The sequence below is a fragment of the Triticum aestivum genome, chromosome 7B (genome assembly GCF_018294505.1).
Source record: "Triticum aestivum cultivar Chinese Spring chromosome 7B, IWGSC CS RefSeq v2.1, whole genome shotgun sequence".
In the NCBI taxonomy this organism is placed as follows: Eukaryota; Viridiplantae; Streptophyta; class Magnoliopsida; order Poales; family Poaceae; genus Triticum; species Triticum aestivum.
The window spans coordinates 418,284,165-418,305,392 of NC_057813.1; the positions used below are offsets into that span (position 1 = coordinate 418,284,165).

The 21,228-nt window shown below is 43.8% G+C and overlaps 1 protein-coding gene across 1 annotated transcript; it reads left to right on the forward strand.

The window, feature by feature from the left end:
- Nucleotides 1-3,163: 3,163 nt before the first annotated feature.
- Nucleotides 3,164-19,544, forward strand: LOC123156023 (phospholipase SGR2). Its single transcript, XM_044574188.1, has 22 exons — nucleotides 3,164-3,615; nucleotides 3,991-4,091; nucleotides 4,433-4,591; nucleotides 7,422-7,577; nucleotides 8,059-8,130; nucleotides 8,203-8,340; nucleotides 9,562-9,612; nucleotides 10,526-10,696; nucleotides 11,228-11,377; nucleotides 11,847-11,912; nucleotides 11,997-12,509; nucleotides 12,709-12,796; nucleotides 12,893-13,005; nucleotides 13,089-13,161; nucleotides 13,752-13,854; nucleotides 14,122-14,215; nucleotides 14,319-14,381; nucleotides 14,543-14,591; nucleotides 14,677-14,777; nucleotides 15,164-15,210; nucleotides 15,302-15,547; nucleotides 18,823-19,544. Exons 1-21 carry the CDS (start codon nucleotides 3,369-3,371, stop codon nucleotides 15,543-15,545), a joined length of 2,799 nt encoding a protein of 932 aa, XP_044430123.1. The 5' UTR covers nucleotides 3,164-3,368; the 3' UTR covers nucleotides 15,546-15,547; nucleotides 18,823-19,544.
- Nucleotides 19,545-21,228: the final 1,684 nt, after the last annotated feature.

The following is a 21,228-nucleotide window of genomic DNA, read 5'->3' on the forward strand; positions in this document are numbered from 1 at the left end:
AGTAGCGTGGCCTGACAATTCTCAACTTGCTAGTCTCAATGGGTAAGCAACGCAAAGTGGCTCGGGCTATCAATGCAAAAAGGCAAGGTAAGAAGTAAGTGTCGTCGAGGTTACCCTCCTTTCTCATGGTTAGCGCTGAAGATTGCTCCGCGTCGATGATGGTGATGACGATGTCACACGCTCCTAAGTAGCCGAAACACCTAGGAAACGGAAATGGCAACACAAAATCGGTCAAATGCGGAAGGTGGGTGTTTTTGTGATGATTTTTTGGATGGGGGCTAATGGTGGTGGTAGTGGGATGAGTGGATGGGAGATGTCAAGAGCTTCCAAACGAGCTAAAGAACACGAAAAACGGACTTGGGAGGTGGAAATTATGGCCAAAATGGTGTTGGTAGTGGGCTGATTTGGGGGGTGCGGGCACCCAGGGGTGTGAGGTGCGGGTGCCCGGGGGTGGCTGGGCGAAATGGCCCGGGGGTTCGAGGTGCGGGCACCCGGTGGTCTTCGGGATGGGCGGAAAATTTGGGGGAGATGCAAAATTCCACGATTTTCGTGGTGGGAAGGGTGGGGATTGTTGGGGTGGGGCTAGATCCACTTGCCAAACATCAAATCCATGGACCAAAACAACCAAATCTCACAAAATCCAACAAATTGCAAGAAATTTTTTTGGGGCTATTTCTGTGGGGATTTTCGAACTTGGACGAAAAACAACAAAATCAAGCTAGCGAATGGGGGGATGGGACTCCAAGATGTGAATAAACCTTGCTCATGATACCAATATGTTGTAGGGTCAAACCCTAGGTGGGATCTTTTCATACTTGGAGGGGGAAAAGGAGGAAAAACTCTCAAGAACACAAGAACAAAACTCTCAAACAAACCCAAATATCACATCCACTAGAGTAGCATACATGAGATCCACAAGATTACAAGATCAATCCAAGGATAATAGCACTAGGGTAAGGTTCTTCTCACTAGGTGAGGTCTTGCATCCAAAGAGGATCTTCTCCAAGAGGAGGGCTTGATCTCCAAGAGGAGCTTCTCCAAGTGGAGGTCTAGATCTCCTAAAGGAGGAAGATGAGCAAAGCCCTCTTTTGTGTTCTAATATCTTTGCTAACCCACAAATGACCTAGGAGATGCACTTATATAGTCTAGGGACGAAACATTGGAGAAAAGGGACACAAAGGACCAAAAAATCCCCAAAAACGCGGCCACGGAGGAAGGGTCCGGGCACCCGGGGTCAAATCGGCCGGGCACCCGGACCGGTCAGGGGCGCCGACTGGTGGCAGGCCGGGCACCCGGGGCGGTGGCAGGTGGCGGGGCGAGGCCGACCGGGCACCCGGGGTTGATGGCCCGGGCACCCAGGGTGTGGTTGGGCGCGGCCCAGGGGCACGCCGGGCACCCGGGGCGGGCTGGCGAGGCCGGGCACCCGGGGCCGGCTGGGGCGCTGCCCAGGCTGTGGCTGGGCACCCGGGGTCGGGGCAGCCGGGCACCCGGGGTGTCCAGGGGCTGCAGCCCTTTCTTCTCCTCGATCTTCTCTCCTCTCCCTTACTCCATGGGTGCTCGAGACTCCGTCTTCTCCTTCTCATGATCATCCCATGTATCCTAAAATGCATAACATGTCCTTGTGAGGTAGAACCCAATTCTCATGTGAATTCGAACGAAACTCGAAGAGGAGAGAGTCAACCTCGTTCTCGATGGCGCGTACACGTGCTCTTGTCATTGGTCCACTTGGTGCTTGCGGTGGTGATGGAGTGTTGGTGCGAGTAGTCGAGGGATGCTTCGCATCAATAAGTTTCCTCCTGGCTGTCCATATTGCCCACATTGTCACTGCCAAACGAGTGATGTCATCGTGGGAAAGAGCATCAAACATCGCAAAAAGTCAACTCCTTGCCAACAGCTCTGTAGTGGCAATCATATGCTCAAGTAACAATGGGTCTACTAATGCTCACACACATCTTGCCATTGTGCACTCAATCTAGCTATGCTTCCACGAATCTTGCATCCCGCACACACTGCAACTGTCCTCCGTAGTCATGTTTCCGTGTTTTCGCACATCTTCCGTAGGAAGGGAGTGTCAGGCTAGCCTCCACAAGAACATTTTAAGCTTTGCTGGAATCGTCAGATGCCATAGAGTGTCCCACGATCTCCTCTCAACAGCCGTCTTTGAAGAACCCGACCTCTCCTCTAGCCAGTCTTCTCCCCTCTTCTTGGTTTCCATAACCATCCTATATGCCGAACGAACAGAAAAACGCCCTGACTTTTCAAAATTCCACTACCAAAAATCATGTATGTGGCGGGTGCATATTGAAATTTGCATGATTGCCGCTGCAACATAAGAAGAAACACATGCCCAATTAGAGCGGCATCCCACCTTGCCTCTGGACCATTTATTAACTCACTATCAAGTTGCGGTGGATATGTTACCAATGACACTATCGGACGAATATTCTCTGGCCTTGGTATGCAATTCATGTTCCATATTTCTGTAGACACTGCATTGCCAATTCTCATTATTAGTCCCTGTTTCGATACATCCCGTCCTTCACGGACCTTCATTTCTGAGACGGGTGTGAACCAACCTCAGCACTCAAAATATCCGTATTAAGAAAATATACTGCCTTCAGAATCCGGGCACTTAAAGATTCAGGGTTATCAAGAATTCTCCACACCTGCTTAGCCAACAGTGTCAGATTAAATATTTCAAAGTATGTGAAACCTAGTCCCCCCATATATTTGGGCATGCACATTGTGTCCCATGACACTTAGTACGGCTTTGTCCGCTTTTGCTCCCCCACCAAAAAGACTTGATCATGGATGTAAGATGCTCACACAAACTTCTCGGTAATTTGAAGCAGGACATTGAGAAAATAGGGACAACTTGCGCTATTGATTTCACCAATACCTCTTTACTGACAGAAGACAACACCTTTGCCATCCAGCCTTGTATTTTATGCCATAACCTTTCTTTCAAATACTTGAATGTTCCATTCTGTGAAACCCCCGCATCTGCCGGCATTCTCAAATATTATTCATCGGAGTAGAATTGGATTTCCAAAATGTTGGGTCCTTCGTGGGCCTTCTATTGTCAAAAACAAAGTGTTAAAAGGAAAAATAACGTAAACTGGTGCGGTGCAACCACAGAAGACAGAACCACTGGTCCGCCGCTTCCGTGTCACGAGCACACGACCGGCGGTTGAGCTGGGGGTGTGAGTCAGACCGGGAGGAACCATCCGGATCCGCCCCGTTCCTTCCTTCCTTCCGACCCACGGCGAGCGAGGAGACCCACCTCGCCGTCTCACTCCCGTTCCACCGCCACCGCCGCCTCCTCGCCCCCTTCCGTCGCCGGCGCCCCCGAATTCGAAGCGGCGCGCATGGCGAGGCCGGACGAGAGCTGGGCGCGGAACACGTCCCCGGGGGACGACGCGTCCACGAGCCACGCGCCCCACCCGGAGGGCGCCTCGCCGGACTTGCTGCGGAACACGCCGTCCAACATCGCTAGGCTCGAGGACGCGATCGAGAACTGCGCCGCCCGCCGCAAGTACCTCGCTCGCACCAAGAGCCCCTCCGACGGCGAGGACGTCCGCTGGTACTTCTGCAAGCTCCCCCTCGGGGACAGAGGTGCACCCTCCTCCCTCCCTCCCCTCCTGCTTACTCCAGCCGATCCAGTTTCATGTACCAGTAGGCCTGCAAATTAATCTGATGCGTCGTACACATCATCGGTGCCCTGGTTCGCTGATCCCATGATCACCTGACGCTAATTGGGTCGTAGGTTTCATGTGAACCGGTTTTTCATTTGACTCTTAACGAATGGCGTGATGTAATGCCAAAACGCACATTTGTGCGGTTCCCTAAATCTGCCAATTGGGCTCGTAATTTATGATCCGTGCAGCGGCCAGTCAACGTGTGAAGTGAACTGCTGAATTAACGATGTGTAAGTTCAACCTGTTACTGAACTGACCCTTGATGGTCTTGTGTGGTTGGCTGTTGATGCAGTGCTCTCTTCTTCAGTTCCGCGGACGGAGATAGTTGGGAAAGGAGACTATTTCAGGTTCAGCATGAGGGACTGTTTGGCGTTGGAGGCGTCTTTCTTAGAGGTCACTACTTTAAATGCCGATTATTTACTGCTGAACGTTTATTCGCAAGATCACATAAGCTGTAGTAACTTAGCTATAGCTAGCTGCAATAAACGCAAGATCACATAAGCTGTAGTGACTTAGCTATAGCTAGGTGCAATGCTACAGCTTTGAAAATACAGTTCACTTGGAAGCAATAACATTGGCAGCACAAGGGATCTCCAGTGTGTTATTATAGGTTTGGGCTGTGCTAGTTTATTTTCTTTGACTTGGTTTATTTTTTAGTCTGTATCCCCTTTATAATGTAAAGGGGGTTATAATCTTCATATTTGTTATATCATCATTGTCTTACTGGTTTGTAGAGAGAGGAATCACTACTTGGGTACTGGTGGAGGGAGTATGCGGAATGCAGTGAAGGGCCAACAGGTTCCTTGGTTAAAGCTGATATGTCAGACTCTGAATATTTGTATAAGGTGGAGGAGGAGCGGGTTGGGGTTCCTGTGAAAGGTGGACTATATGAGGTTGGTATTTTTATCTAGTATATCCGTCACTACTCATACGCTACCAGGCTCTCTTCTTCGTTTGCAAAACAGTTATAGATCTATCATCCATATTACATTCTACTCAGTGTACGCAGTTATGACAAAAAAAATCATTAGTTAACATACTTGAAAGTAAAAAAAGCAATACCATATTACAGCCATATAACAATACTAGCAGACAGAAGGCGCGGCGGCACGCCGTGCCCTTGGTTGATCCCGCGCGTGTTCTTTTGTAAAGTAAGAGAAGGGTGGCAGTGTATTGAGGTTGAGCTGGTTGCGAAGAAGTCTTTTTGACAGATTCCAGAATTTTTCATTACACATTAGCAGACCATGAAAACATAATCAGAATCTGGAATCAGTTGTTTATTATTTGACATTTCCAACTTCTGTCTACTGTCTAGCTATCAAAATCTGATGCATCATTAACAGAAATTCAACGCATATGTCTCCGCGAGAAGTTAACTTTATAATCGTTGCAAGTTCAGAATCAAAGTATCTTACTATTAGCCTAGGAAATCTGCAGCACGATCATCATAAGAAAAGCAGTACCACAGAGAATGCCATCTACTTGAATGAATATCTTTCAAGATGGAAGGTAACATATAATGTTGGAGGATGGATATCCACTTAGAAATGCACAACAATCAGTTACAAATCAGTGGGTTTCTCATCTCTACCAAATAAGTAAGGCCAAAAAAAGCTAAATGAGCACAGCTACCCCACAACCTAATTAGTCGGCTGTCAAACTATGCTTGAATGTTCTAGTTTTGCCATTCAGAACGTGTGTACTTCTAAAAGAGAAACCTAGAACATTTGAAAATGAAGACAGAGAAATACTAAGAGATTGATAAATGAGAAGACCTCGTAAACCAACTTTAAGGAACTATACTGCTTCAGTGCAAGGTGGTCAATCATCTGCCAAGAAAAAGTAGCAGTAGATTTTTGTCTGTATAGAAATGGACGTTGAATTTGCAAGGTTAAACTAAAACGATGTCCATATAACATATAGCATTATTCATGTTTCGCTGAACTAAGGTGGCAGAAAAGAAACAAATATATTAATAGCATATTCAAGAATATATTTTAAGGGGAATCATTACCATATAATCAATTATAAGTGTCCTTCAGTACACAGATTTGAATTAGGTGTTAGGACTTGTAACAATTCTCGGTTTCTTTGCTATGCACTATTCATAAGAAAAAGAACTTAGTGCCCCTTTGTTGTAACAGTCTGGCCTAAATAGTCGGTGATGACCCCAACCTAAAACACATTATGGGATGCGCTGCAGCAGAGGTTATCAAATTTATCAAGAATTGATAGAACATCAAGTAGGGTTACCAAACTGAAATTGCTTAGTTTCACGACCTAATTTCTGTAAAGCTGGGTTGTTGGAAGAAACTTAGTATGTTAGCATCTTAGCCATGGAACGATATGCTAGTGGCACACAAAGTTAAAGACAGGATGATTACGAAAGGAAAAAAAATTCAGACACTATTAATTGGTAACAATACCAACTTGGCTAATCACACCAGTAAATTTAATCAGGGTGAAATCACATTATCTTATTCTTATACAACATAAAAGTGTACAGGAATTAGTTAGTTGAGGATATATGTTGTTGTATTGAATTATAAGTAGAACTTGTAGAATCATAAAACTGGGCATAGTTGTCTTATTGAATTATAAGATAGTACATTCAAGCAACTGTGAACTATATTCAACTTGTGAAGGGAAACATATTGCTTACCATTGCACTTGCTTAGTTTCTGAACTGGAAGTCAGCAGCATATCCACATTAGTAACATCTGACATAGAATTCAAGTAGGCTTTCAAAATGCTAGGTCAACAACAGTTTTGTAAGGAGGTTCTCCCTTCTATTTGAAAATTCTCTCCTTATCAATCCAACAATTTTTTTCTGGGATAAACTCTCAGAGAAACTTGTATATTGTACAGTGGAGTTCATCGTAAAACTTAGCAACAGTTAAAGTTGGGATCAATTGAACCCCAACCGCGGTACAACGACAGTTTATACTACACTTTGTAAGTAGCACCAACGTACAATCTTTTTTTACTTATGAGCTAATGGCCTACATCATGTAACAATGGTGGTTGTGAACTTGTACATTAAACTGGAACAATGTTTTGCCAGTACTATTATAAGATTTTCCAGAACAGTGTAAATGCAATAACAATTTTAACTGAAAATAGTGTTTCTATTGCGTTTATAAGATATTGTCTGAAGTTCGAGACAAGACTCCCAAAGAAAATGGTTCAATTTACCATGCTAGAAGGGGAGATGGGTGACCGGCGCCTCCACCTCGGCTCCATGGAGGGGAGATGGAGGACCGGCGCCAGGAGGGGAGATGGGGCCTCGGCGGCGGCTTACGGCGGCGGGGTGGTGGGTGGCGTGAAGGAAGATAGGGAGCGGCGGCGGAGGAAGAAAGGGGAGAGATTAGAGATGAGGAAGAATAAACGGAAGAGGTCTTTGAGAGTACGTAGAAGAAAGAGGAACAAGGTTCAGCCTAAGCGGTGGATTCCTTTTGATGCTGAGTCAAAACGGTGATTGGACGACGGTGAACCAACCAAACCAACACCCATAAAAACAGGTAGCAAACACTGGAGAAAAACCAGCAGTAAACCAGATGAAAACCGGGGACATGTGTCGCTAGGGAAAGAGCTCCCGCCCAGCACTGGGAACGCATTAGGAGTCGCCCTACCTTATAGCCATCTTAAATCTTTTATATATTCTAGTTTTCAACCATACTAGTGTTACTTATTACTCCTACCCGGTCAATAATTATACTGCAGGTTGATTTGATGAGACGTCATTGCTTCCCTGTATATTGGAATGGTGAGAATAGACGTGTTTTGAGGGGCCACTGGTTTGCTCGAAAAGGAGGTCTTGATTGGATTCCCTTGCGTGAAGATGTTTCTGAACAACTTGAGTTAGCATATAAGTACCAGGTATGAAAATGTGCCGTGTGTTTACTCTTTAGCAACATTATCACGTAAATCTGCTGTGTCTTTATTCTTTAGCAACATTATCTGGTAAATTGTGATATTCGGGATCAATACGTTGTCTTCACTGTTCTGGATAGTACTCTTATAGTTTCGACTAGATAATGTACTAGTGTATATACCAAACTTGCTTCACTAGTCATCGGGTATAATACTTGGCCATCACTCCTGTAGGAAAAAAAAACCAAAACCTGTTTCACTAGATAGTGCAAATTAGTTCAGTGGGTTGTGAGCTTAATTCTGAACAGTGGGTATCATGTTAATGATGGCAAACAATGTTATTTAACTATATGTGTGCCATGAGAGGGGGTGGATATACCATTTCTGTCAAATAAAAGTTGTCATGGTACAGTGTTTGGGTTTTCAGCATCCGTACTCCCTTCCCTGGTTCAGAAAACAGTTGAACACCCTATCATTGTCAAAATAGGTCTGGCATCGTCGTAAATTTCAACCTTCAGGCCTGTTTGCTGCGCGGGTCGATCTCCAAGGAAGTACACTGGTATGTAATTTTCCAATAATCTCTTCTGAACTGAGAAAGAGTTGGATGAAGGCTGAAGTATATTTTGTGCAGGGATTGCATGCTCTTTTTACAGGAGAGGATGATACTTGGGAAGCTTGGCTTGTCTTTGATACAGGTCCTAAACTAGGCAGCAACACAATCAAATTAAGGCGTGGTTTCTCTTCTTCTGGATCTGCAAATCCTACCCAGGTGAGGAACCATGTTAAAGTGTTCTAATGTTATGTATGTATATCAAGTGCTCCTGACCTCACTTTATGAATGGCTTAAAGAAGTAAATTTTTTTTATCGCCCGAAATGATGAGATACCTGAACTGTTTATATCCTGTCCTGGCAAATATTGATGCTTATTGCCCATTTGGTTTGTGAGAAACAAAATATTGTCCGCGATGTGTTTTACACTTTGGCTGTAGAATCGTATGATCCAACATCAAGAAGGATTGGCAAATTAGTTGAAGTTGTATTTTATTTATCGTGTTGACTATTGAAATGTAATTTGATTTAGCACCTCTTGAGATGGCTAAGGACTATATGAGGTTTGATAGACATACTATAGACTGCAGAGCTGAAGATCCTGATTTCGTCACTCACTAGCTGTGATGTTGCATCAGTTCTTGCGGCAAAAAAGGAACCAATTCTTTTTGGACTAATTTCTGTCTTGTTAAATCTTAGTGTTTATTGCTCATCTATATTATTCTAAGTAGATGATCCCGTTTTCAAGCACATGCAAGCCCTCCACATAATCAAGCACACGTAAGTCGTCCACATCATCAATTTTTATTTTTTTCAGCAACAAATAATTTGACTAAAACAGAAGGTCACAAGGCACTATAAAGTGCAGTACTATCCATTTATTGTTAAGTCTGCTACCGTTCACATGGCAAGAATGTGGAGGGGTGTTATTATCATATATCCTAATTTTATAATCGACAATTTATCGTCATAAATTTCCGTAACAACGCATGGGATATTATCTAGTTTAGTTTATCAGCCCAGGATGTTGGCTTCTATGCGGTTTACGCTTTGGCCGTAGAGGCTTATGAGGATTTTGATAAACTAGCTAAAGTTGCATCTTATTTGCTCTTAAGATGAACTGTGGACAGACATACTATGGACTGCATAGCTGAAGGTTGTGGTCTTGTCACTCACTAGTCATATTGTTGCATCAGTTTTTGCAGCAAAAAAGGAGCATAGTCTTTTTGAGCTAATTTTGCAGTGCAATCGTACTGTTCTTGCTCAGTTTGAGATTTCGTATCAGCACCGGTCACCTGCTAGTACAAATCTAGAATGACTGAATGAGAACCTGACACCTTTTTCGGGGGTTCTCTTTGTAATCTTTGAGCTATCTTCTTATTTATGCGAATCTGCCTCAGTGTCTGCATTGTGTATAATTGTTATCTGATTCTCTGCCAGGATGAGTTGCGTCAACAGAAAGAAGAGGAAACAGATGATTACTGCTCTCAGGTATTTATTGTTTCAGACATCTGTTCTCTTATCACAGTAGCCTTTATGATATTATCTCCCAACCAAAGGATTTATATATACACACTTTTTGCAGAAAAATAGTTTATAGTATTATGCTCCACTGGAATATCTGGCTCATCTGAATTCCATTCTGCATCTATCAACATCCTTCATGTCATCAGAGATTTTCTTATAATACTCCCTCCGTCCCAAAATAAGTGTCTCAACTTTGTACTAACTTCAGTGCAAAGTTGTACTAGAGCTGAGACACTTATTTTGGGACGGAGGGAGTATTTTATAATAATATTTAGACATATGGCTAGCATGTAAGATACCAACGGGGTGTTTGGTTCGAGGAATGCTCCTCATGTCTTTGCTTGCTCGAGGTAAGGAATGAATCAGTTCATCACCATACCACCCCTCACGAGCACTCATTCTCTTAGAGAAATGAGAAATGAGGTAGAATCACTAAATTATGGGTGTTAGAAAGACTAGAAATGTAGTCGAATCGCTAAAATTATGGGTTGGCCCCATGATGGCCCAATCCATCTGAGTATGAGATGGTTCCGCAAACCAAACATATACCATAAAAGGATGTGAGCATTATATGCTAAGTGACATAGAGTGCACCTGTACATAATTGTTCATGAATGTACTTGACGTGGTTTCAGTTAAAATTTGAACTAAAACCACGTCAGTTATCTTGGGACGGAGGTAGTAGTATTTATCCCATAGTTCCAAATTGCTTAACCTTAGCCATCCACCTTACATCTGTGATTGCCATATTCATGGAAGATATAAGCCTTCCATGTTTCCCCTTACATGCATGTTTAAGGAATTTCCCATGAACTTCAAAAAGTCTTCTGTTGAAGGCTAATTTTAGTTGCTGATGTATGTTATTATCTCTTAATAGGTTCCAGTTGGTCATTTGGTATTCATGGTTCATGGTATCGGACAGAGATTGGAGAAAGCTAATCTTGTTGATGATGTAGTCGATTTCCGCCGTGTGACCGCTAACCTAGCAGATAGATACTTAACTCCTTATCAAAGAAGTACACAGAGGGTCCTATTTATTCCCTGTCAGGTAAGATTTATATATTTTCGGAATTCAAAGTCACTACTTCTGATCTGTGGAAATCTCTAGCATTGTTATTCATCATTGATTGCCTTGTTGCAAATGACAAAACAGTTGACCTGGCTATATATAGCATGGCTACTAGAGATAGCCAGCAGCTGGCTCTACTATTAACCATGCTCTGATAAAGGAAGCTTGTATCCTGGTTCATGCTTGCTGAGTTAACATACAATCTCATTTTAAACAGCTTCATCATCCACTGAAACTTAAACATGTGCATCATGTTACTTTTGAATTGTGACTTCTATGTTTCATTAATTTATATAGCAGATTGGTATTGATCATTTGTATACATTATTTATTATTTTCAGGCAGATATAATTATTTAGTCACAACAACTGTAGCTTATGTGTGTAGCTAAGTATATTGCACTTGCAGAGCAGCATGATGCCCTTTCTGTTCTATCCTGATATGAAATCCTGTTTCATCTATGTTTTCACTGGCGACTTTTATGTTTACTATCAATGATTATTATTGCAGTGGAGGAAGAGTTTGAAGCTCGGTGGTGAAAACACAGTCGAGAAGATCACTTTGGATGGAGTTAAAGGTCTTCGTGTAGCGTTAGGCGCCACCGTTCATGATGTTCTATATTACATGAGTCCTATCTACTGCCAGCATATAATTGACTCGGTATTTTGCTTTATCGTCACTATTTCTGGTTATTTCCCATTGTTTCCTTGATTTCTTTTTAGTAATAGAACATATTTTTAGTAGTTCCTAGTTTCAAACATTGGCCTTCGAGTATATTTTGATTCTTATATTCTGCTTCAAAAATTTCTACATTAGAACATGGAACCCACACAAAGCTCATGTCATATGTTGGGTTGAGGAGAAAGCAAAGTGACGGAATTATGAAACAAAAGCCCGGTCGCTTTTCAAGGAAAATTCAGATATAAACCAACAGCTAATTTGTGACATGTAGTATATGGGTCAGATCAGTTCTTTTTTGTTAGAAACTTCTGTGTCATGATAGTTTGGGAAAAAAAGTCATGGCCGTGTTTTTTTTGCTGCATTTTTAGGTGGAAAGGGGCGAACCATCACCCTGTTCACCGAGTCTTTTTAAGTAATGATAATAAGTAACAATTCAAATTTATAACAGGTCTCGGGTCAGTTGAACCAACTGTATATGAAGTTTCTGAAGAGAAATCCTGGTTACAGTGGAAAGGTTTGCTGTTCATAGCTTGCACTACAATTCTTATTCTGATTGCACTTCTTTTCTGTTGGTTAAACAACTGCTTTTTTTTGGCAGGTATCATTATATGGCCATTCGTTGGGAAGTGTTCTAACGTATGATATACTTTGCCACCAAGAATCCCTTTCCGCCCCATTTCCAACAGATTATTTTAAGATGGAAGTTTCGTCTGATGAAGGCCAAGTAGGAAAAGGACCCAACACAATTGATCATGACTCTGGTGTAAAAGAGCATGATACTTCTTCCACTTCAGGGCATTCATGTGTAGATAATGTAAATCGTGTGGATGAAGAGAGCACCAGAACTGATCATTCACTTACAGACAAGACTGTTCTGCCATGTGTGCTTGAAAATGTGCCAAACAATGATGATGCACTTGAATCACCTATTCCAGTTGATGGGTTGCAAACTGAAGTCGAAAATCAGGTTGAGAATCATCAAATGACATATACTGAAGGAGCTACTCCAGCTGTAAGCACAAAAGATGCTGATGAGTGCATTTCAAGATCCGCCAAGGAACTCCATGAGGTCCCTGACAAAGACAGATTAATCTCATCACTAGAAGAAGAGGTGTGGATCTATTGAATTTGGCTAAATTTTATGAGCTTATCATCTAGGATCCATGTAATTGCATAAGAAGGCTCCAAATATATGATCAAAACTGAAGAACTTGTTTTAGAACCCAAAATTTAGGGTTATCTTGGAGCACCAACTGTGCGAATTTAATTTGCATATCGTGTTGATGCCTAGATTTCTATGTTGACTGCAGGTGAGCCATCTTAAAGCTAAACTAATGGAACTTGAGCGACAGAGTGATTCAGTGATTCAAAGCATCAGTAGTGTTCAGTCTCATCAAGGTAACTCGTTGCTTTTGTTCCATGAAATTTGTTTGGAGACTGTATATGCTTGTATTTGTGAAGGTTTAATCAGATATTTATGTATATTATTGCCAGATAAAGATGCTAATGATACAGTGAGCCTAGTATCAGGCAAACTTAACATAGGGCAAGGTAGCACAAGTCAGCCCTACAGACCACGTATTAGATACACTAAACTAAATTTTAAGGTAAACTATCGTTGTTATTGTTCACTGATGCTTTTATTTTTTGACATGTTTATACCATCATCACATCATTTTTTGATACTCAGGTTGACACATTCTTTGCTGTTGGATCCCCTTTGGGAGTCTTCCTGTCGCTGCGGAATGTTCGTATTGGTGTTGGTATGTAGCATTTGACTAAAATATGCTTTGCCACAGCAGTGTTGACACTATTTTGTGGTTTATACAGTTTTCCTTAGTACTCTTCATATATTTAGAATTAAATTATATCACATTTATCACCATTTATTTATAAAATGAGTATTTATCTTATATTACAAAACTAGAAAAAAAATATCATCTGTGCTGTGTTTAGGATAGCATAGACCAAGGGCCAGTGAAGGCCGTAAAACTAAATGCAGGGCTCCACAACACTTTCTCTTCAGTGTTTCACCCCCCCCCCCCCCCCCCCCCCCCCAATGCCTCCAGAGCGCTTTCCTTCTGAATGAAATGAAATTATGACCTTTTGTATAGATGCATTGTTGTGTCCCTCTGCTGTATTAACATGGATGGTGTCTTCATGACTATAAAGTCATTATTAGCATAGCTTATGCATCTATCTTCTTGCCGTATCACTAGTGTCTTGATGACTTTTCATTTTGGAAAGGTGTGTGGGGAACCTTAACCCACCTTATGATTTCTCATTGCCCCTGGCAATTGGCAGTTGATGATCTGCTATCTTATTTCTGAAATTCGTAGCTTCTTTTTTAAAGGCAAGGGACAAGATTATTGGCAAGACAAGAACGTTGTTGAAGAGATGCCATGCTGCAGGCAGATGTTCAATGTTTTTCATCCTTTCGATCCTGTAGCATACAGGTTTGTAGCTTCCTTGCATATTATTGTTTTAACCTTCTGTTTAGAGAGCTGGCCAAAGATGCAATATCATAATGGAACTAAATAACGCCAATCTGGTATGAATTAACATGTTACATAAGCTTCACCACTTTTGCTGAATATCCCTGAAGGGACTAAGAGCTTTGCCACTTTTTAAATATGTTCCTTTATTTTACTGGAATAGAATGCACTTAATCTGTTGCAAAGTGGGGAACATGGCACATAAGGCTAGGTCGGCTTTTGTTGCAGAGTTGAACCACTTGTATGTGAAGATTATGTGAACAAGCGCCCTGTTGTTATACCCTACCATAGAGGCGGAAAGAGGATACATGTTGGAGTGCAGGTGGGTTTTATGTCATTTAACCGAACTCACAAAGGAGCATGTCTGTTTCTAACTTGAGGCTGATTTCTCTCTTATATAACTAATTTGGTTTGATATGTTACAGGAGTTCACAGAAGACGTTGCTGCACGTTCTCAGGCTATTGCCCGTCAATTCAAGTCATTGAAGGTTTGCCTTTTGTTCCGATACGCTTATATGGATTTAGTGCATAAAGTTTTAAACAATTATGTGAATCTGGGTGGGGTTTGATGTATTAACCTTTGATACATGTGAATGATAGAGAAGCGCATGGCTCTTACCTGATGAGTTGGTTTGTTTGTTCTGTTTAGGTCAAAGCGGTAGCTGCCTTGTTATCACTGAGCAAAAATGACACGGAAGGTAATTGATACATCAGTTTTTATTAGCTTTTATACACAATCTGAGCGAGAAACAAGTAGTGTTCTGATCAATTGTTATTATTTAGAGGACGATGAGAGCACCAAAGAGGAGGAGAGATCATATGGTTCCATGATGATGGAAAGGCTGACTGGTTCACCGGATGGTCGAGTTGATCATGTGCTTCAGGTTATTAAGCTCTTGCCATTTTCTACTCTTTGTATTGGTGTACTGTTGCTTACTTTAGTCATTAAAATGCACGTGCTCCACTATGCACGTAAATGGTATTGTGCAGTTGCTTTAGCATAAGCCATGTTGTAGCTTGGCGCACACCTTGCATGTGTTCTCAATTCTCATCTAGCGTTTTCAAAAGGCAGCTCAGGACTTTCGGGTGGTGGACAACATGTACCCACTGGCAAGCTAATAACTGGCCGGGTCCCTAGTCCCCTCCTGTCAACTTGACATGCTTACCCTCCCCTTCTCCATTTTGGCTGGACTAGTTTGCCTTTCTTGATTGCATTTGCAGTGAGTGCAAATATTTCAGAGCTTACAATCTTATAATAATCTAATTGCAGGAGAAAACATTTCAACATCCATATTTATCCGCTCTGGGATCTCATACGTGAGCTCACTCATCGGTTCTGTTGGTTTCCATTTGTTTTTCCCCATGTCTATTTCACATTTTTAACAAGCCTCTGGATTGATTCCTGTAGCAACTACTGGCGGGATCATGATACTGCTCTCTTCATTATCAAACATTTGTACCGTGATATACCTGAAGAACCTCCAACTGATGGAACTGGAAGTGCACCCATTAGACTGTTCTATGTGAGGGATCCAATTGCTGAAGACACTCCCCTGACATTTTCAGACCACTCCTCAGTTAAGGAATTCTCCAGAAAGGTGAAAACTTATTCGAGAAAGGGGGAGGATGATGCAAACTGTGAAGCCTCTTGATGGTATGTTGACATGTTACTTTTCATCTACTCCCTCAGTTCACTATTATAAGATGTTTTTGATATTTCAATATGACTACATACAAATTGAAATGAGTGAACAAACACACTAAAATGCGTCTATGTACATGCGATTCAGAAAAAAGTTAGAACATCTTATAACAGTGAACGGAGGGAGTATCTTCTAGCATGCTACTCCCTCCGTCCGGAAATACTTGTCATCAAAATGAACAGAAGGGGATGTATCTAGATGTATATTAGTTCTAGATACATCCTTTTTTATTCATTTTGATGACAAGTATTCTCGGAAGGAGGGAGTATATGTGTAGGTTGGTTAATGGTTAGCGGCACCAGCAGTCTATAAAGTTCATCATGAATAGTTGAACGAGAAGTTTCAGTAGTTCAGTAAGTCACACCTAGCCGCCTTGTTGGTGATTCTCCGCCTCGACATTGCCCAAGAGGATAGGCTCCTTTCTGCCGACGAGCGTCAACTATGGGCTAGGCTCAAGAGAAGAGTCATTGCCTTGGCTGTGCTTGAAAGATCTCGCAAGAAGCAATGTGCAAGAATTTGCAACCTTAGGGAGAAGGACGCGAGTACTAAATTCTTCCGCCGTCAAGTTAATGCAAGGAGAAAAAACCATATCCACTAAATCAAGAACGAGCATGGGTGGGTCACCGAGCATGAAGCCAAAGAGAAATTAATCCAGGATCATTTTTCCAATGTCATGAAGGGAGGCCCCAAAAGCCGCAAAGTTTGCAATTGGGATGAGCTAAATTTGGAACTGCTCGACCTCCATGGCCTTGACTTCCCGATGACCGAGAGTGAGGTCCTTGAAGCGACAAGTGACATGCCAAGTGACAAGGCCCCGGGGCCGGATGGCTTCACAGGCCTATTTTTCAAGAGGTGTTGGAACATTGCAAGGCCGACCTCATGAGGGTCATTAGTCATTTTGACTCCCTTCACACTTCAAACCTCGAGTGGCTCAATTCCGCAAATGTGGCGCTCTTGCCTAAAAAGGAAGGGGCGGAGGGAATCGCCGACTATAGGCCCACCAGCCTCATCCACGCGATCGTGAAAATTATTGCGAAGGTGCTCTCCTTAAGGCCTGGCCCCCACATGACAAGGCTCGTTTCCAGCGCCCAAAGTGCTTTCATCAAAAGAAGCATCCACGACAACTTCTTGTATGTTTGCAATCTCGCTCGGCGCCTTCACAAGAGCAAGACCCCTTCCCTCTTCAAGCTTGACATCCGAAGGCCTTCGACACCGTGAAGCGGGAGTATTTGCTCGACCTACTCCAATGGCGATGATTTGTAAGCAAATTTATGGATTGGATAGCGGTCCTCCTGAGCTCCTCATCGCTATTGATTCACTCCAAAGAATTCTTGAGGTTGCTACGAGAGAAGAGCTCCTCCATAAAATTAGGGGAAGGGGAGCCATGATGAGGACCTCTCTCTATGCGGATGACACAGCAGTCTTCTTTGCTCCTATCAAAAGAGACGTCGATAACCTTGCAAGCACTTTGAGGGGCTTCGGTGAGGTCACAGGACTGTGCACCAATTTCCAAAAGAGCTTTTTTGTGCCCATCTGTTGCAACCATCTTGATTTGGGTCGCCTAACCCAAAGGTTGTCGGCAACTAGGACTCGCTTCCCTGTGCGATACTTTGGTCTCCCTCTCTTATTTTGGTTGCGAGCAAGCTAACAACTTATGAGGGCCAAAACATCACCACCATCCGACGGACGACTCTTATCAAGTCCGTGATCACCTCCCAGGTGGTCTACCCCGCCACACAGCTGGTCATCCCGCCAACCATCCTTCTCAATGTAAACAAGCTTGAGAGAGCTTTCCTTTGGTCCGGTCCGGGGTCCGGACAAGACGACGGGTGCAAAATGCAAGGTGAATTGGGAGATTGTTTGCCGGCCACTTCAATATGGGGGACTTGGGGTTCTCAACACCAACAAGTTTACGCGTGCCCTCTGGTTGCGATGGCCGTGGTATGAATGGAAGGAGCCCACCAAGATGTGGGTGGGGATGGGGAACCCATGTGACTAGGACCTGAATTTCTTCTATGCATCCACCACTATCATTGTTGGTAACGGTGCAAAGACCCCCTTTTGGGATTCACCTTGGCTCCTTGGACGCAAGCCAAAAGACATTGCCCCGCTCATTCATGAAGCGTCTAAGAGAAAGAATTGGAAGGTTCAGGAGGCCCTCAAACACAACGCGTGTATTCTCAAGATCAAACATCCTGCCAACGTCTCCGCAGAGCACATCACACAGTTCTTCACCCTTTGGGCGCTTTTGCATGAGGTCCAACTCGATGAGCTCACCGAGGACGACATCCTATGGAAGCATACGGCTAGTGGGCTCTACTCGGCGCATCCGCATACAAGGCGCAATTCTTAGGGATGGTTCTCTCACCCATGGATAAAATGGTTTAGAAGGCTTGGGCTACTCTAAAAGTCAAGTTCTTTGCTTGATTGGCTCTACAAGATAGAATTTGGACCGACGATAGAGGCGAAGCGTGGGTGGCCCAATTGTGATCTTTGCCCTCTCTGCAAGAGAGAGTACAAGAACGTGGGACTCATCTCTTCTACAAATGCCACTTCACTCGAAGGCTTTGGTCTTTGATCATTGACAAATACCATATTCTCGGACTTGACACCACCGGCTGGCCCTTGTTCGACTCGGTTGAGGCTTGGTGGGCAAGTACTTGCGACAATGACACGCCAAACCACCAAGCAAAGGCGTCTCTCACCATGCTTGTTTCGTGGACTATGTGGAACGAGCGAAACGCAAGAGTCTTCAAGCACAAGAGCGCACCGCCGACTATATTGCTTGCCTCCATCTTGACCGAGGCCAACCTTTGGATCATCGCCGGTGCAAACAAATTAGGGTCCATTATTTTGCGAGAGTAATCTCATGTCGTGTATTCGGGTTACTTGTAACAAACACTATTCTCTCTTATTTAATGGATGAGGCAAAGCTTTTGCCTCCATTTAAAAAAAAGGGTATGTACCGGAAAACATCTTCCTCATGATGGGCGCATATGTTTTGTCGAACCCCGAGAAAACCCATTCGTAGGGTTTCATTTTGCTGTATTTATCCCCTGTAAATTTTCTAGTGATTGCCAACTTTTTAACTATAACTCCTAGTTGATTGTTTGCATCCAGTATGTTACCCCATATGATCATTAGGGCAGTAAGTATGCTGGGGACGTGGTTTGGCTTGCTTTCAACGAAGACTTGACTGACGCACAATGTTTGATTTTCTGTTCAGGTGACCACTGTATGCTGCGACGTGATATCGTCTTCCGATTTTCACCTAGCAGAAGTGTTCCGTCAGAAGAAAAAACCCCTAGCAGAAGCGTGATGTACATAAAAGCACCTGGCATAGAGGGACGCATTGCACCGTTTGGGAGAAAAGGTGGATACATTGCTGGTGTGCATCCTTCACTTTGGCACCACAGATCAGAGTCAGAGCACACTTGCGGGTGAATGGATGTTGCACATAGAATTATGGCCCGGCACATGCTGTGTATAACTTGTTTACCTGTATCTCTAGCAGTAATTTTGTACATACATATACAGATATAAAAGGGAGAGAGTGTAAAAAAGAGTGATTAGATTCGAGCGGTTGAACGCCAGGTGGAAAAACAGAGGTTAAGACTCAGTTACGTGCCTGCGGTGCAGCACGTCCGATGGCGATTGCACCGGCATAAGAGCAAGCAGATGTGCATTCTCACATCATGTGTAGAGAGTAAAGAGCCTTTGCCCAATGTCAAATTCTCCAACCGGCTGTCATACAAACATCAAAGGACAAAAGGAGGAGTCACCACCGCCATCTGTCGAAGTCTAAGGAAATACCCAACCCAATGTACACATGACTTTTGTCCCCTGGCACCAGTTGAATGATAATCCCTCTCGCGTGTCATGGAAAACTCGGTCAAGAAACAGCTGGACTTGATCAGTAATAATAAACGTTGCTGATACGGAACGGAACAGGATTGTCGTAAGTGTTATAGCGACGGTCAGTCGGCTGCCTGTAATCTCTGCCACGTTGACGGCCGTGTCCCGTCCCTATCATGCTTACAGTTTTGGTCAGCCGCACAATTTGACCGCAAACGCGATTTGCCTGGGCTGGTTTGACCGTTTGACACGGTCACTCCCCTCCCGCCTACAAACCAACTTTGCTATACAGAAGATGCACTACACGTGCATGTGTGCCTGTGGCTGACTCGCTCCAACTGATCCCTACTTACTTCCAAACATGCTTTGCGTGCTTGCCTGTCTGCAAGACACTGGCTTGAGTTTTCTACCGTGTTTGTTAGCCCGCATTCGCATCGCATTTAACTTAAAGCAACTCTTAACCAGGCCCGCTAGAAATGTCTAAATTGATACTCCCTCCGTCTCAAAATTCTTGTCTTAGATTTGTCTAAATACGGATGTAAATTGATACACGCTCGAGAAGTCGCGTTGCTTCCTGAAGCACTGACAATAATTACCCTCGCCGCTCTCTCTCCCCTTTCTCCACACTCCCACTCTCATCGGCGTCGGTGGCGTTTAGCGGATCGGAGAACAGCAAGGCGACCACCAGCCTCCATCACCGGATCCGCAACATCACCTGCAACACTTCGACAATGGCGGTAAACACTATTTTCACCTCCTCACTTACTATTTCGAATTCAATCTGTGTTTAGATTCGATCCTGGTAAATAGCCATCGGAATGATCATAACATCATCATGAGTTTTTAGTAGCGATCGATTTTAGGGTTTCGATCCGGATTGACTACATGGGGAATGGGGATTGGGGGTTAATCTAACACAGTAGTTTCAAATATTAGCCCCGGCGACCCCAGAGGCAGTTGGAGCGGTGGGTTCCCTTGGCTTTGTTCTTGTCCTCCGACTGGACCACCGTCTCGTCGTCCTCACCAGAGTCTAGATCGATCAGCAAAGTATGGTGGCCTGTCTTCGGTGCCCTGACAGCAATTTCCACCGCTTCTTCTTCGTCCTCCGTCTCCAACACGATGACCTTCAACACCACTAAAGTCCTACTCCAGTACGCTGCGACACGCTGGTCATGAGGAGCCCCGTACTCCCTGTACTTGGCCCACCTTGCCCTCTGTCCAGCATAGCCGGAGTCGACCTGATTCATGGCCCAGCGAAGGATGTTGACTAACATAGCGCCCTTCCTGGGTCAGGAGTCAGCGTTTTCAACTCCTTTGCAGCCGCCTTCACCATAACGTCTGCCTCCTTGTGCATGTCTTCGATGCTACTGAAGTTCGAGCACACTTCCCATGGTGTTCTTGAACATGGTAGGGTCGCCGAGCGAGCACCCGAGGAAATATCCCTTCATCCAATGCCCCAGGGGAAGGGGTTTGGGTTGGTGGCGACAGATAGGAGGAAGTGTGAGAGACAGCGAGAAGAGAGGGTTAACTGAGTGCGGTTGTGGGTAAGTAGTGATCGTTAGGGTGGGTAGCTATATGGGCTTTGGACGACAGGTTTTAATGTCAATCAACCTTTGAACTTTGTGCTCTTCATAACGCCATGATCTTTGTGTTGTTCATAACGCAGATCAAGATGGAGAACAATGACAAGGGCAAGGAGGTGGTGCCACCCTTGGACAAGGGCAAGGAGGTGGTGACGCACATGGCCGAGGAGGTGCCGTCCACGGATGATGAGGTC